Below are 18,658 nucleotides of genomic sequence, written 5' to 3'. Positions count from 1 at the left end.
AGACAGATGTCTTGTAGCCATACTTGTGATAATGAGAACAAGAGGAATATGATTAATTTCCTGTGGCCCCTACAGAATATTCATTTATATATTTCTCAATTTTAATTGTAATATGAGATGAGATATGTGAAGAAAAAGAAAATTAAAAGGAAAGAGGAAGTGCTGGGATGTTTTGTGAATATTTTATGTTTAGTTAGTAATTGTCACATCTCTTCAAAGATCTGCTCCAGTGATATCTGCTTAAGTTGCCAGGCACCACCACATTCACTCTGCGGGCAGCACTGGGGACGGTAGAGACGCTGTCCAGACAGGAATTAGTCTGGGTGTTTTGTTGTCCAGCAGTCCAGCAGGTGTAATCATCTTCCTGTTTTTGCCAATGTAACAGAACCACACCCTATTTAAACTCCCAGCATTCTGCTGAAGTTGCCAGATATTGTGCATGGAAACTCTCTGAACTCTGGTGTTCTGTATGTATTCTGAATCCTGATATGGACCCAGCTTGAACCCTGACTTCATCCGTATATGTTATTCTCTTCTATCCAGACCTAGACTTGTTTGAAAACGTTCTGACTGACCTGGTATCTGACCCAGGCTATCCCTCAGATTTTGGCTTTGAATTTCAACGTCTATACTTGTTCTGTCACTCTAGATACTGACCCAACTAGCTACACCTCTCTTGCCTTTGGCTCGCTCATCTGGCCAGCAGCCACTTTGTGGAAGCAATCTAGGGGAACCCGTTGAAGTGCAGATGCCTGTACAAGGGTTAGGCCGGGGTCACACGTGCAAGTGCAATGCAAGAAACTCGCATGAGTCTCTTGCCTCAATGCCCGGCACTGCCGCTGGCACTTGGGACTGGAGCATTCCGCTGCATAGAAATACATGCAGCCGCACGCTCCGGACCTGAGGGCCGGTGGCAGTTCCCGGGTATTAATACGAGAGACTCGCATTGCACTCGCAAGTGTGACCCCGGGCTTATATTGAGGTTTTCTCTGACGGAGTGGCTAAGGCCATGCCTGCTTAAGGATTAAAGAAGCCTTTTTGAGCTAACGGCCTCTAAGTGAATTTACAATAACTAAATTTTTATGCACAGCCATTTTGTATGTAAAGAAATCAGAGTTTAAATGACCAACTAGTTTTGTAGATAAGAAAGAAGGAAAGGACAAATAGAAGAAGTGTGACTTCAGGATCAGGTTACACAAGGTTTTTTTTGAGGGATATATTCATCATTAGATTTACAGAAGAGCAAAACAGTAGGAAATATTTAATCAGAACTACCTGCAAGGCTACTTCATTTTTTTCAAAATGCATTAGAGCAATAAAAAATTCAGAGTAAAGTTAGACATCTCCATTAATAAGTAGCTGGGAAATTCCACTTATCTGTTTCCTTGTTGGCTTGAAATTGTTATTTAAAGGCAATATATATGCTCATAAGCATAAAGGTACCTTCACACGAAACGACATTATAACGATATCGCTAGCAATCCGTGACGTTGCAGCGTCCTCGCTAGCGATATCGTTTCGTTTGACACGCAGCAGCGATCAGGATCCTGCTGTGATGTCGCTGGTCGCTGAATAAAGTCCAGAACTTTATTTGGTCGTCCGATCGCTGTGTATCGTTGTGTTTGAAAGCAAAAGCAACGATACCAGCGATATTTTACACTGGTAACCAGGGTAAACATCGGGTTACCAAGCGCAGGGCCGCGCTTAGTTACCCGATGTTTACCCTGGTTACTAGCGTAAAATGTAAAAAAAACAAACAGCACATACTCACATTGCGTCCCCCTGCAGTCTGCTTCCTCCTCTGACTCAGCGCCGCAAAGTGAAAGTGAAAGCAGCACAGCGGTGACGTCACCGCTCTGCTCTCACTGTACGGCGCTCAGTCAGTCAGGAAGTGGACGCAGGGGGACGTGAATGTAAGTATGTGCTGTTTGTTTTTTTTAGATTTTACGCTGGTAACCAGGGTAAACATCGGGTTACTAAGCGCGGCCCTGCGCTTAGTTACCCGATGTTTACCCTGGTTACCAGGGGACCTCGGCATAGTTGATCGCTGGAGAGCGGTCTGTGTGACAGCTCTCCAGCGACCAAACAGCGACGCTGCAGCGATCGACATCGTTGTCGCTATCGCTGCAGCGTCGCTTCGTGTGAAGGTACCTTAACACCTCATACTTTCCTATCGATTTCCTCTTTTTCAGCTTTCAGATCTGCTTAGTCAACTGGAAAATATTGCCTGAAATTTCAGAAGAGAAAAATTGATCCAAATAGATAGTTTAGGATAGAAACGGTAGGAATGAGGGCATGGCAATAGTTATAGAGTACAGCTATTTAGGGCTGTCAACTCGACGTCTTATTTTTTCTGTGCAGCTTACCAAAAAGTCATGGTCAAGCAATATTTTTTACATACACATTGGAAAACCAAAATAATGAATATTATTCTGAGTGATACATGTCTGTATCCTATAATTATGATATGAAGACATCAACTGCATTCACTGTAAACTGAAAAATTATGAATTACAGTCAAAATAACCTGCGTAAGTTTCTTCAACTTCAAAAACATTTTGTGGACAGGTCAAAAAAGTGTTCTACTTTTACGGACTATCCTGGAATTTCTGGACGGGTGGCAACCCTGTATCTATTATATAGAAATAATTTACACATAAAGCATTTTATTTTTAAATAAGTTATATTAGTTATCTTGTACTAATTACTTATCTTCCATTGTCCCTTCTGAGTAAGGCTAAATGCACACATCCATGTAAGTGTTACTAACTGAGACGGACTGTTTTTTTTTTTTAAGGTGTCATGCCGGTTGCACCCTAGTGGCATCAGTTTTTTTTCTCATGTTTTTTTTTTCACAGAAACAGGTAGACTGTCTGAACTTTTCTGACCTATTGACTCTTGGACACTTTATAGGGATATGTGAATGCAGCCTAAGTGCTACCCAATTTTTTATGAAACAGCACATAGACACCTTGACTTATATGGATCTATTTGGACATCTGTTAAAATGACGGATTTGAGAATGTGATCCATGAAATTCTAATCATGTCCTATTCTGATGATCTGATTTTGAAGACCAGAGTAGGACATTATCATTTGGGCCATTTGATAAACACTGGTGCTGAGGACGCTCGTGCTACGACAGTCTTACTAGAAGGGATCAAAGACTGTAGTAACATTTCTGCCTTCAAAATGCCGGCACTTTTGATGCATTTGACAGGCAGGCATGATCATGCTCCACCCTGCCCTGGCTTTTCCCAAGCTCTGGCCATTTTGGTGTATCTGATTCAAACTGCCGTGAAAATGCCAAAAGTTGCTAAATTTTTCTACAACTTCCCATTGTGCAAAAACTTTTCAAAGCCTTTACGCCATTTTTTTGGTATTCAAGCTTTGATGAATAGGCTCCAATGGGTCTGTGTGCTGTTTGATTGAAAAATCAGGCAGCGCACCATCACTTCATATGGATGTGTGAAAGCAGCCTTCCCAATGGATCAGTTAAAAATGAATAACACAAGGTTAGAAACTGGGTCTTCCTTGTTCCTACCATATAAAAACGATAATAAATAACATTTCCCTTGTGTCGGCTTTACATCAGCACCATTTGTAAAATGACCTTTCATTTTGTTAGCATTTTAGGAGGTTTAAAAATGTAGCAGTAATTTTTCATTTTTTTTCAAGGAAGTTTATAAAATTTATTTTTTTAGGGACCTATCCAGGTTCGTAGTGACTTTGGGGGTCCTATATATTGGAAACCCCAAAAAGTGATAACATTTTAAAAACAGCACCACCTGACATATTGAAAACTGCAGTCAGGTAGTTTATTGACCCTTCAGGTGCTTTTCGGGAATTAATGCAATGTGACATGACAGGAATGAAAAAGTGTATTTTTACCACCTAAATGTCGCTGGCTTCGGAACAGGCCACTATAGCCGGCAGACTGTAAGGCCGCTATTTGGCCGTGAATTGCCATGGCAAACATCAGGACCACACAATCATGATCTCAGGGTGCCAATGGGGATAAAGAGGGAGTCCCACACTCTGTTAATCATTTATATGATGTAGTCACTATTGACAGCAGCATTTAAGGGGTTAAACAGATATGGACGGTGCCATCACTAATTATGGCTAATGCAGCAAGTCTCAGCTATACTGTACAGCTGTCAGCTGCTGGATTGTCACCCGTTGGGGGATTTTAGACTCATATCGCAGGTCAGTAAAAAGACTTATTAGCGGTAATTACGGGGTTAGAGGCTTATGCTGTTTTTTACTAATTGTCTGTCCTTTCCTTGTAGTTTTCTTTGCATTGTGACTGCTAGGACCTCCCATATCTGTTGTGTGAATGGAACATTAGAGCCCATTGGACCTCACCCTACAAGGGTATATGAAAAAAGATCTTGTATATGGAGAAAGGAAAGAATATGCTAGACTTAAAGGGTTATTTGCATCTTTGCTGAATGGTTGGGGTGTGAGCACTGTGACCCCCATAGATACCAAGAATGTGGGCCTGGAATACCCTGTCTGAACTGAGTGGTAGCCAGGCATGCACACTACCTCTCCATTCATTCTTTATTGGTCTCCTGGGAAAAAATGAGCAGCGAACTCAGCCACTGCACCAGTCAGAAAGGGGTATTGTTAGTGGCGGGCTCAGCAGTCAGATCCCCTTCAGCAAGCAAAATAACTTCTAAAGAGGAGAATAATCTTTTAATGCGTCATGTATCTTTTCAAGGTGAAAGCAAAGAACGTTGTATAGCAATTGTTCAAAATGGTTGCCAGTTGTAGATATCTATGAAAGGTTGGATCCCAAGAGCAGGAGCATCACTACAATAGGTGCTGTTGTTCCAATCACACTTACGCCCTGGAACTTAATGGCCCCAAAAAGTCCCTTTGGCCTATATGAAAAGACCAAAACTATTAAAGACGTGCAATAATTAGGGACTCCCTTGGATCTTTTGTATTGGGGCCCAGGAGCTTCAAGTTACGCCACTGCCCAGCAGACTACAATGACTTATCAGGGGTCCACTGGTGTTCTGCCATTTTGATCTTGCTATTCTCTAAATACGTTTTGGCAAAACTGCCATTGTAGCCTTTTACGCAAGTATGAACATGGGCTTTGAGATCTGTCAAATGAAGAAATAAGTACAGGGCCTTGGAACATTTAATTGTGGATGACGATTTTCTTTCATTTTCTGATGACAGAGATATATCTGCTCGACTGTTCCAGCTGCAATATGACCAGAGACCACACGAAAACTATTTAACAAAAATACTGTGAAATGAAATGATGGTTCCGAGTTTAATCCTATGACCTCATCTACATCTCAGCTGAAGATGAAGGGGCAAAGTAATTGGTTTAAATTACAGCTTGCCAGCGCAATCATTTTATGTTTAATTCTGTAAATGTATTTCTACCCTTCCGCTTGCTTTTATGAGCAGAAGCTGTTTGATGGCAGGATGACAACATAATAGTTCCCAAATAAATAAAATTAATGTAAAAGAAGAATGCAATTACATATCAAATATGGATTTTAAATTGGCCTTTTCTATATTAACTCACTTGTAATCAGGTTAATATACCACTGGGGACAGTTTGCACCTGAATATTACTGCCAATGGATATGACTAAAAAGAGATGAATCCATCCAGTAGTCTTTAGCTCAAAAAAAGCTACCTCAACAGACTTGATGCTAGCCACTCTGTATAGCAGATTAGTGATGAGAGAGAATATTCGTTGCTTGGGTTTTCCAGAGCATGCTCCGGTGATCTCTGAGTATTTGTTAGTGCTTGGAGATTTAGTTTTCATTGCCTCAGCTGCATGATTTATGGCTGCTGGACAGCCTGAATACATGTGGGAATTCCCTAACAAACAGACATTCCTCACATGTATTCAGCCTGTCTAGCAGCCGTAAATCATGCAGCTGCGGCGATGAAAACATTCTCCGAGCACTAACAAATATTCTGAGATCACCCGAGCTTGCTCGGGAAAACCCAAGCAACGAGTATACTCACTCATCACTATAGCAGATCGAAGAAGAACCTGGGGATTTACCCATTAACACCTACAGGGACCTGGATTTCCAATGGGGCCTCCTGAGTTGCATCAGCAGGGTGTTTGCTATCTGGAAGAGTGAGCCTGTGGCAAGGATGGTCAAACTAGCTGGGTCCATAACAGGTAGGACAAACCAAAGACAGAATCATGAGGCAAGAACATAGTAAGATAAATATCTGGGGTAACGTACAAGAAGGGATAATGGAAGAATCGTAGTCAGAGTCAAAACCCAAGTCAGGTTCAGGACCTACACCCGAGCACAAGGAATAAACCAAGAAACAATTAGCAACTCACAGCAGGATGTTGGGAGTTTAAATATGGTGTGTTACTGCTTCATTAGCCACAGCAGGGAGTGGAGTACTCCTGCTGAGCTGCTAAGTCAAACATACACCAGTTATGTATGATTGACTGGGTGGCACCACAGGTAATGACCACACCAATATCTCTGGCTGGATAGAGCCGCAACATCTACCCAATCATCAGAGCCACTCACAGGTTGAATATGGTGATGCCTGGCAACAAAGCTTGATCTTGCGGGGCCTGGGTAAAGATTGAACAGGGGTATAATATAAATGGTGTTGGTGTCCTTCGGTATGGCTCTTTCCTCATGTGCAGGGCATTGCAGGATCTTAGGTATCCATAGTTATGACCACTGTTATAGTGATAGATAGGTAGATGTAACTTGTGGACATAAGCATGGATACCTAAGGCCCTGCAATGTCCTGCACATGAGGAAAGAGGCATAGCGAATCAGAAAAACTATACTACATTTCTAATTGGAGGTATTTGCTAATATTAATATTATTACACCTACTACATATTGGGATAGGATCTTGGAGATGGGAACACCCCTTTAAGACTACCTTCAACCTTATAACTATGAAACTATGGCTGAAGAATTTTCACATCAGACAATCATCAGAATAATAAAGTATTGAGAGACAGGAAGTATTGGAAAACCTGTTCAGATCTTAGTCAAATTAACCATAATTCTCCATAATAGGAGCCTCCCTAAAGATTATTGATTTTAATCAACTCGAATTTGGTATTCACACTGTACAAAATGAATGAACACACGGAGTGAAGAGACTGTCTCCCACATATAGAGAATGACTAGAGCAACATGCGCTACCTAGGGTCCATTCATACAGGGAACATTCTTTGATACCTTGGTCACCAGCACTTATAGCACCTTTTGGATTAAAACATTAATGTGAATTTACACTGCAAGATCATTGTGAATGAGCGTTCATAAGAACACTTATTTCTGAATAGTCGTGCAATGAATAATATGGCAGCTTTAGAAGCAGCTGATTGACATTGCATGCTGCTATTTAGTTTGTGACCTACAAGTACATCCAGATCCTTCTCTTCAAGTGACTCTCCTAGTTTTACTCACCATAGAACATATGGTGCCCTCATGGTATTAGTGCCCAGATGCAAGACTTTACATTTATTGACAATTTTACATTTATTGACAATTAATCTTATCTGCCAAGTGGATGCCTAAACAATAAGTTTGTACAAATCAGCTTGTTACTTATAAAGCTCTTCCTTAGACTGCACAATACTGCATAGCCTGTGTCATCTATAAAAATAGAAACAACACTATTAATCCAGTCTTTTATATAATTAATAAATAATTAATAATAGAAGACCCATCACTGAACCCTTCCGGTCCACCACTTACAACCAGAGACCATTCGGAATAGCAGTCATTCACCATAACTCTGTCTGCGGGCTTCTCTACTCTCTTGTAAAGTATTACATTTTAATTTTAGAGCAACCCCTTTCATTTCTAAGAATTGAAGAAATGGGTATATACCTAAAGAAGATGTCTCCAAAGAGTGGGTGGGAGTTGTAGATTTGGATCCGCTGGAGGACCTCCATCCTAAGAGTATCCTTATGCATATTGTTCACTGTATAGCAGAGTTATGTGTAAGTACAAGATGCTACTGCCACTTTTTAACTACTGGTAATGTAATAACAAGTACAAGGAAGCCAAAGCTATGCATATCTATAGGAGACATACCATGAAGACTTTTCTTTGACTTGACCTTTACGCATTATCTTTCTGTTCATTTTATATTCATCAGCTGAGAGGTGTAATATCGCAGTGTTGCCGATCCCGGTGCACTATGATCCTCTCCACAGTCACAAACAAAAGATTATTTGCCCAATCTATTTCATCAATTTGTAACTAGAAGCAGCCAAACTTTGCTTCATACTTCCTCATTTTTGTACGTTAATGATTACTTACAGAAAAGTTAATCCTAATCGTTAATGCAGCCTTTGTACAATTGTCCATTAGTTTTTATTTCAACAGATTTCAGCTTCGGTCATAAATGTAAATTCATTGTGCTTAGTGAATGTTGATATTGGAGCTATCCCTAAAGTCATCCATAATATTAGATAGAAGATGGACGATTTTTACTTCTTGTGTAAAAATATTGTTTTTTTCAACTACTAGATATCTTTTAAAAGAGTTGGTTGGATGTGATAAGATGGGGTTATGGGTTATTTGTCTTTTACAGTGGTTTGGGCTGATCTCGATGGATTTTGGAAAAGGCAAAATAGTTTGACTTCCTGCGCTTTTCAATCTTGGTAAATCTCCACTACCACAAGAAAATGTGTTTTTCTTTTAATTTCATTAATACCATTGAAAAAAGGAATTTATGGGTAAAGCTGCCATGAATGGTACTATTGTGTCTACTGGATGTGTAACTATGTGCCTGCAATAGTAATTCGTAGTGATGCTAAAGAAGCACTCCTCCTCCTCCATTCAAAATTTTTATCCTCTTAATATATTGCAATCATTATATTATATAGCACTGTGCACTTACAATTGCTCATTTTGCCTTTCTACCCAGAAAATTATTTTCTTTTCTCTATGTAGAAATAGGAAGTCTGTTGTCCCTTCATGAGTCATCCCCCTCTTCAACTCCTGATCCAGCTGTATGGCTCCTCCCACTGTCAGGGACTTTTGCAGCGATGATTCATTCAGAGAAAATTGACCTCCTGTTTCTACATAGAGCTTAGAAGGACTCAACTAGTCAATATTTAACCCCTTTCTGCCATCGGACAGAATAGTACATCCGATGGCAGACCCCCTGCTTTGATGAAGGCTCCGGCGATGAGCCCGCATCAAAGCCAGGACATGTCAGCTGTTTTGTACAGCTGACATGTGCCCGCAATAGCGGCGGGTGGAATCCCGATCCACCCACCTCTATTAACTAGTTAAATGCGCTGTCAAACGCTGACAGCAGCATTTAACAAGCGCATCCGGCGATTGGGCCCGAAATGCGTGCACTGCTGACCCCCGTCACGTGACCGGGGGTCAGCGGTGCATTGGCATAACAACCAGAGGTCTTCTGAAGACCTCTATGGTTGTTGATGCCAGATTGCTGTGAGCGCCAACCTGTGGTCAGCGCTCATAGCAATGCAGCAATTCTACTTCATAGGAGCGATCTGAGCATCGCTCCTATGTAGCAGAACCGATCAGGCTATGCCAGCTTCTAGCCTCCCATGGAGGCTATTGAAGCATGGCAAAAGTAAAAAAAAATTAAAACATATATAAAGTTCATAATATATATAACACATATTTGGTATCACCGTGTTCAGAATCGCCTGATCTATCAATTAAGAAAAGGATTAACCTGATCGCTAAACGGCGCAGTGAGAAAAAAATTAAAAACGCCAGAATTACGTTTTTTTGGTCATCATGACATTGAATTAAAATGCAATAACGGTGATCATATCTGCACCAAAATGGTATCATTAAAAATGTCAGCTCGGCGAGCAAAAAATAAGCCCTCACCCGACTCAAGATCCCCAAAAAATGGAGACGCTACGGGTCTCGGAAAATTGCTCAAATTTTTTTAGCAAATTTTGGAATTCTTTTTCACCACTTAGATAAAGAAGAACCTAGACATGTTTGGTGTCTTCAAACTTGTAATGACCTGGAGAATCATAATGGCAGGTCAGTTTTAGCATTTAGTGAACCTAGCAAAAAAGCCAAACAAAAAACAAGTGTGGGATTGCACTTTTTTTGCAATTTCACCGCACTTGGAATTTTTTTCCCTTGTTCTAGTAAACGACATGGTAAAACCATTCAAAAGAACAACTTGTCCCGCAAAAATAAGCCCTCACATGGCCATATTGACGGAAAAATAAAAAAGTTATGGCTCTGGGAAGGAGGAGAGTGAAAAACGAAAACGCAAAACTGAAAAAAGCTCCGGGGGTTAATCATGTGATGTCATAGACCCAACGGAAAAGAGAAAAATTAGTTTGGTTGAAGGACAAAATGAGCAATTGTAAGTACTCAGTGATATAATTTTGATGATAGTGCTTTTTTAACTTTAGGTGGTAATACTGCCTGATGGCCATATGAAAATACAAATAAGACAAGGGTTACAGGTGTAGAAAAGGTACTAGGTAGTTTACAGTAGGGTACTCCTATCTGCTGGTATGCTCCTACAAAATGATGATTATGCGTAGCCTATATTTACCACTTTTTGGAGCTTGGCGTATAGGAGGACTCTGAGTGACAATGTCTTCCAGCCAGCATCTCCGCTATGTCCATACCATCTGAATATACATGTGGATGCAAGGGCTTTTTCTGATAGCAGAGAATCCTGTATCATGCACTAGAAGATGGATTTGGATGTACTGCTTTTGGGACGTTTTGGCAGCGACAGGGAGATTTGCCAATTCTTTTGGTATTCCATGAAGTTTCCCTTTTTTGTACAGCCTCCCAGACGTTCTGGTAAAGTTGGAAAGTATAGTGTAGCTGCTAATTTTGTTTTTAAAGGTCCAATTAACTGTGGTGTATTTTTAATAAACCGTTTCATAACTTAGCAGGTTGTATGGAGCGCTTATCTGTATTCAGTATATGTCATACTGGATTGCTATTTTTTCTTATGTAAAACTGACAAAACATTTTTCAAAGGGAAGTTCCCATTTTAGACACTTATGGTAATGTACAGTATATACACAGAATATGCCATAAATGTAAGATATCTGAGGGTACAACTTCTATAACCTACACCTGTGTCCTGCCAGGAAGCTTTGCTATTTCTGTGACATTGAAGTGAATGGAGAAAGCCTCTCATCTCTCAGACATTTTTGGCACATCTAGTGGACATGTATTAGAGCTTATGATGAACATTATAGAGGAAAGTGCTCCACTTGGAAGTCCCAATCTGCAAGCCAGATAGCTATTGTATACTTAGGCCATCCAGGTATTAAATCATCTAAATGGTCACAATGGGGATCCCATTAATTTGTGCTGTCGAAATGGCACCTAATTTAAAAGTGAAATATATACTTGGCATTAGAAATTGCGACTGTGTAGTACTAAGGAAATCTGGAAAACATGATGTGTTGCGGGCCATCAGGATGGGGTTTGGGAAACACTGGTTTAAACCTTAAACTTCCTGCCAACTCTCCCCCTTTGCCACTAGACTACATTTACCAATAGACAGAGCTGTATCTGTTCCACAGTTCACCAACGTCCACCCTTTGTGCACACCCACTCTACCTACAAAGCACCATCCTGAGACTCTTATGCAGTCTAAAGATGGATAAGTCGCTGTACACATATGGTCTCCTTCCTAACACCTACTATGTGCCGTCCTGAGACTCTCTTGCAGTCAGCCATGCTAAGGTTGATGACCCTTGCACCACAGAAGCTCAGTGCACTGCAGTGGAACAATAAATCATATAAAATATTCATTTATTAAAATGCAATCTAGCACTATGGAGCACTCAACACTAGTGCCTCTCACCATAGTTGCTAGTTCTTAAAATTACTGATCTGTGAAGCCTGCAATGTATCTCTACTCTCCCTACTCTTCTTTGCTCTTTGTACACATCACCAGTCACTGTAAAGTTGCCAAGGATTTTAAGTCACACCCCCCATGACATAATCATTCAGGACACACTGCAGAGCTAATGGATGAGTCATTCAAAGCACAGACTAGGGTACCGTTACACTAAACGACTTACCAACGATCACGACCAGCGATACGACCTGGCCGTGATCGTTGGTAAGTCGTTGTGTGGTCGCTGGGGAGCTGTCACACAGATAGCTCTCTCCAGCGACCAACGATCTGGGGAATGACTTTGGCATCGTTGAAACTGTCTTCAACGATGCCAAAGTCCCCCTGCAGCACCCGGGTAACCAGGGTAAACATCGGGTTACTAAGTGCAGGGCCGTGCTTAGTAACCCGATATTTACCCTGGTTACCATTGTAAAAGTTAAAAAAACACTACATACTCACATTCCGATGTCTGTCAGGTCCCCTGCCGTCAGCTTCCCGCACTGACTGTGTCAGCGCCAGCCGTAAAGCAGAGCACAGTGGTGACATCACCGCTGTGCTCTTCTTTACGGCCGGCACTGACAGTCAGTGCGGGAAGCTGACGGCGGGGGACGTGACAGACATCGGAATGTGAGTATGTAGTGTTTTTTTTTTTTAACTTTTACAATGGTAACCAGGGTAAATATCGGGTTACTAAGCGCGGCCCTGCACTTAGTAACCTGATATTTACCCTGGTTACAAGTGAACACATTGCTGGATCGGCGTCAAACACGCCGATCCAGCGATGACAGCGGGTGATCAGCGACCAAATAAAGGTCCTGATTATTCCCTACGACCAACGATCTCCCAGCAGGGGCCTGATCGTTGGTCGCTGTCACACATAACGAGATCGTTAGCGGGATCGTTGCTACGTCACAAAAAAGCGTGACGTTGCAACGATATCGTTATCGAAATCGTTATGTGTGAAGGTACCTTAAAAATCTCTGCACTCTGTGCTTTGACTGGAGGAAATGAGGAGCTACAGGTCACATGACCATGAAACAGAGTTGAATTTTAATAACAATGTAATTATGAAGTTTATTTATTTTTCACAATCTTTCCACTGCTCTAATAATCTGTGTGTCAGGAAAACCCCTTTAAACAAGCAAAACCATATTTTCGCAGACAAAAGAACGTCAAAAAAATGTCACAAAAAAAGGCAATTTGTTGAAGTTAAAAAGTGGCCAAAACTCCTGGATGTCGACCCCAGGTGTAAGTCGCTCCTTGATATGTGAACTTATCATTTCATTATATCATGGTCTTTGTAAGATCTGTCTGTTTTGTAGCCATTTCTCTATTTCTGGTTTTCCTCTGTTGGGCTTTCTATGGACATTGTTTTGGTGAGTCATAGTTCTTTAGGACTTGTGACATACTTTTGATCTCTTTTTGATAATATTACTGAAGATTTAGAAATAAAGTAAAGAAAAAAGTTTAAAGCAGGACTATACTGTAAATGATAAATGCTTCTGTGGGATATTCACTACAGGTGATGGTTAAATGAATATAGTTTTTTTTTATATCAACACAGAAGGAAAAAACCTTGGTTTGTACTTTATGGCATTTACTGTGATTTCATTATTGTTCTGGTTGCAATTGATGTTTCTTTCCTTTAGACTATTGTGCTGTCAAAAATACTGTTTAGTGAATTCTAAGAAATTTGGGTAATGAATATGAAGCAATAAGGTATATTTTATACATCAGCCCAAGGACAGGTTATAGCCTTCACCACACAGCTCCCTGAGCACTTTCCAGGTAGTCCCACAAAAAAGACACAGAAATCAGAAACCCTCATTTTTCTCTTTTGAGCTTCTGAACTGCTATAAAAAAAGCAGTGATTGAACGCTTCAGTTACTTTCCATAGTGTTATGGGTTGTTGGGCACCTCATATGCAAATTAGAACATGCCCGAAATTATTTTCCCCGAAAGCAGACCATGTGGACCACACACTTTAGACTGAATACTGTTGACATTTGTGGAATTTTCTAGCAGTTATCTTATGGTTATGTCCAGTCTAATAGTTGCCTTGCACATTGCATTACTGCCCCCCCAAATGACCATTTGGATAACAGCTATCTTACTTGGCTCAGCCGATTACCCCTGTGTTGTCTATGAGGCAGTCACTGCCATATTCCTCTGGTGGCAGCTTATCTCCCATCAGAACGCAAGGATCAGCCATTGGAATTCCAATGATTCGATCTTGCTCTCGTCCAGCATGCTCTGACACAGGAGAATCGGGAGGCCTCATACACATTTAACTGTAGGCCAATCAATATGTCAGTTTAATGGGTTTGGGGTCCTAATTTTATAGAAAGTTGATGAAGGTACATCGTACCTAAGTGCCAATGCTGTAGAAAAAGACAAGGACCGCACAGCCAAAAATCATGTTAATCTAATGCCGCTAGGCAAAAATTTACAAAACTGAACATGAGGTTCTTAGTTTCACATTCTGATCAGACTGTATGAAGCCCACCGCCACTTCATGGTGAACCTCATCTTACCTAGGGCCGTAACCAACAACAATGCACAATATTCCACAGTAAGTTCTACAATAAAGTTGTTAGATCACATGTCTGACAGTGGAGTGGGGTTTTATGTGAAATTTAAAAAACTGATTGTAAAACTTGATGTTACTCAACTATAAACCTAAACCGGTCAATAGTACTGATGTGAGTCAGTGCCAGGGGGCAGTCACAGCTCTCTATATAGTGAAAAGTGAATGAAGCCGCTACTGTTGCGCCTCTACTGAAAGCCAGAGGTTGCTGGGAGGAATAAAGTTAATTTCCTCTTAATGGTGCTTTCGGTGTGGTGGCTGCACAGCTTTAAAATGCTGTTAACCTGCAGATAAACCCCATATCTTCAGGTTAAAGGGAACCAGTCAAGTGAAAAAATGCTATTAATCTGCAAATATGGGGTTAATATACAGGTTAATTGCATTCTGAATTGGCCCGGCGCCCGCACTTAGAGACCGGTTGCTGGGATGAAATTAACTTTATTCCTCCCGGCAGAGTTTGGGTTTCAGTCATGGTGTGGCGCCGGCACAGTTTCAGTCACCACTTTGTGTATAAAGCGCTCTCGCTGTATCCGTGCCCCCGGCATTGACTGACAACCGGATCTAATGCTGAGCGAGCTGTCAGTCAGTGCTGGGAGCGCAGTTACAGCTGAAGCGCTCTATACCCAGAGCGGTGACTGAGCTCTGAACCTGCGCCGGTGCCACCCCCGACTGAACGCCGATGGCTGGGAGGAGTTCAGTCCCTCCTGGTAGTGGGGCTCCCAGTGCGAGTATGGGGCATCTTCTGAACGCTATTAACCTGCAGACTAATCCCATATCTGCAGGTCAATAGCGTTTTTTCACATGACAGATTACCTTTAAGTAATTGCTGATAAAGGTGATTTTAAAAGGCATATCATCCTTATCTATGCACTTTTTTGTACATAGATGTGTAGATTTGACTGTTTTTTAACCATTAAACACACAGTATAGCAGTCATGCTGTGATCGATACTCACGGTTTGTGAATTACATTGAACTTATTCAGCTCGGAATCTGTCATATTCTAAAAAAAAAGAAAGAAAGAAAAAAAAGTTACTTAAAGAGTTTACATGGGGAGAGAGGACACTTCTAATTTAAAAAAACTAGGTCCTTTTTTTATCTCCAGGGAAGTATGAAAGCGTCGGTGTTCTTTCGCGCTGCCAGGAAGTATAGTACATATTCATGCTTCTGCCTGTGTAGCCCTCACATGAGTTGTAGTCAGTGAAGAGGAGCTCAGGCTATCCTTCTCCTTAAAGGGAACCTGTCACCAGGTGTTTTCCATATTAAGTATAGTCAGCATCTTTCAGCACTCTGTTCCAGCACACTAGAATGCTGTGTGTACAGTATGTCCCCAACAAACTACATAAGGCACAAAAAAGACCTTTTATTATACTGACATATAGCGCAGTCCGGTCCGACGGGCATGTCTGGTCTTCATCCAGTGCCTCCTTTCTTCCTACGATTGCTATCCTCCTGCCCTGCTTTGTGTGCATGACACATACCACATCATTCACACAGTGTCCTGCTTCACATTGATGCACAGGTGCACTTGTCTCTGCCCTACCGGAGGCAGAACAAAGCACTTTAGTGCACATGTGCCGCCTTTACCTATTGGTGCTGGTTGGGCTTTCCCAGCGCATGCGCATTACAGTGCTTTGCTCCTCCCTCGGCAAGATAGAGAGAAGTGTGCCTGCACAGAAGTGCGATGGACTGTCGACACTGTGTGGATGACATAGGACTAGTCATCCACATGAAGAAGGGAAGAAAGATGGCGACTGTAGGAAGATGGGAGGTGTTGGATCAAGACCAGAGACACCCATCAGACCGGACCGCACCCTTGTGACTATAATAAAAGGTCTTTTTGTGTCTTGTATAGTGGATAGTGGAGAGACATTCAGCATTCTAGTGTGCTGTAAAAGCGGCTTAAAGATGTTGGCCATACTTTTTATGAGGAAAACTTGGTGACAGGTTCCCTTTAAAGTTGCATTTGCTTAGAATTCTCATTCACAAATATTGGGTAATCAGATTACCCGACAAGTCAGCAAAAAACTTGTGTGTTTGGTGATTGAATCATTTATGCCGACATAAAAAAATCATCTTTATTGGCATAACATCACCCCATGTACACAATCGTGTACTGCCAATAACATGATACTGTATGAGGACAGATCGCGTTGGCCATCATATTACCAAACGTTCTGTCCTCTTCAGTACTCTTCGATCAGTTTAAACAAGTGCTGATTAACTAAGATATAGTTGAGAGAGGCTCGGTAACAAGCTGGGATGAATTACCTGAAGGCCCACTACACACCCGTGAAATGTATCTCAATTCCTGGCCCGACCACCGAGTCTCCTGATCTGAGCCAACTGCCCTGTGAGCTGCGTGAAACCGGCCTAGGCATTCTCATAGAAGGAAACAACTACTGATGCACGATGTTCTTCTATCAGACAACATACTGTACAGCCATGATCCCCAAACAGGAGTCAAATTTGTCTTCTACAGATATTATTGTACACTAATGGCACCAAGAATGGCGAAAAATGTCTATATTTTGACACTAACGTCAAAATAATTTAACTCGCAGATGACCGTAACTATTATATTGCGTTGGTCATATCATTACTTGACTTCCACCTTTTTAGTTTTCAGTATTGCTAATACACACCGTCAATTATGAAAGCAGCTACACAGAGTTAGGAAAATCAAAAATACTGTCCTGGGTTAAGAAAAGGAGGATATAGAATCTCATAATATTAGATCTCATGTGGTTTATGCATTATTTACCAGAGTATTGCCCTTTGAAGTAACATAAGTAAGCAGATGGGAAGTATATATAGGTCCTCTGTGAACGTGATGAATGTGTGTTTTATACCACATGCAGGTTACACATAACAGATGGAGAACAAAACATATACTGTACTGAGAACAGAAACTGCAAATTAAGTCACTTTTTTTTTAGAATACAGTTTACGAAAAAATACACAAACTCCAAAACTCCATGAAGTCAAGAATGTCTGGTTTTAAATAAAAGCTTGAATTAAGCCTAATAGGTACACCCAAAGGGCAAAAGTACTTTTTATTTATTGCATTCAGGTTTTTCATTCTGCCCCTTAATTATAGATGTATAAAATGGAGCACCTAGCCATGTGGAAAATATATGGTGCGGAACTCAGTAAGAGCACTGGCACCTTTAATGAAACAAAAATATAAATAGTGTTAAAAAGAACCAGAATGGTACATAGAATAAATTGGGGAATATACAAACCAAAAAAAGGTCACTCAATCTAACCAACCAACCAACCACCCAAAAATAGGGATTAAGCCAACTTATATACTGTAGATCAAATAATATCATTACCACTAAATAATAACACCAAGGATGCAAATATATGCAAAAATAGCAATAATATAATGAGATGACATTGAATGTGAGAACCAAATTACCAATAAGGAGATGCATGTGTGGTGCCCCTGAGGGTCCAGTCGCCACAGAGGTACTGCACCTCAGCCAGAGGTGTGATACTCCACTCTCGGGTAAGGAGGGGACACTACCCAGGACCCACACACTAGCATCTAACACTAGACCTCTATAGGCCTGGAGGGAACTAGGTAGAGGGTGTGGGTGGAGGAAGGAGAGAAAAAGAAGAGAGAGAAGGTGTCCTAGGGGCACGGGTAGTGAGGAATCCACCCGTGGGTCCTGTATCCACACCGACTGTAGTTGGATGGAGGGACCAGGTCGCAGTAGGGTAACCAGCCCCCAGACTAGTGGAGAACTAGAAGGCTCAGCTAGCCAGCCAGAGGCTGTGGTATCTGTATGTGCCACAGCCACAATCACACACACTCGCTGAAAAAGGTAGCCACATAGGATGAAGGGGACCAGGAGGACATCACCCAACAAGATCCGAGGCTGCTGGTTTGGGACACTGTGTGTGAAGGCACAGGGTAGGAAAGGCGAGAGCCAGCACAGTGAGATGGCCAGGTGTTGTGATTTTGCTTTTTGCTCCCTCTAGTGGTCATTAGTGATTTGACTCTGGAGCATCTGTCTTTTTCTATATCCTCACCTGGGCCGTTAGTTCAGGGGCGTTGCTATATAAGCTCCCTGGACCTTCAGTTCAATGCCTGGCATCGTTGAAATCAGAGCTAATCTGTTGTGCTCTTGTCCTCTGATCCTGGTTCCTGTTTTTCAAGCTAAGTCTGCTTCTTTGCTTTTTGCTTTTGTTTTGT

The 18,658-nt window shown here is 41.4% G+C and overlaps 1 protein-coding gene across 5 annotated transcripts in view; it reads right to left on the bottom strand.

The window, feature by feature from the left end:
• The window catches only part of BLNK (B cell linker), a 244,067-nt gene that overhangs the window by 147,746 nt on the left and 77,663 nt on the right, over positions 1 to 18,658 (bottom strand). For 4 of the 5 annotated variants that reach the window (XM_077258545.1, XM_077258546.1, XM_077258548.1 and 1 more), the window contains one exon: positions 15,411 to 15,457. In XM_077258545.1, the coding sequence (XP_077114660.1) occupies positions 15,411 to 15,457 (47 nt within the window). Of the gene's footprint in view, positions 1 to 8,078; positions 8,196 to 15,410; positions 15,458 to 18,658 lie in introns of those variants that run through there. The other variant, XM_077258552.1, reaches the window with a different exon arrangement.

This window comes from Ranitomeya variabilis, chromosome 4 (assembly GCF_051348905.1).
Source record: "Ranitomeya variabilis isolate aRanVar5 chromosome 4, aRanVar5.hap1, whole genome shotgun sequence".
NCBI lineage: Eukaryota > Metazoa > Chordata > Amphibia > Anura > Dendrobatidae > Ranitomeya > Ranitomeya variabilis.
This window is presented reverse-complemented; position numbering and strand designations above follow the sequence as displayed.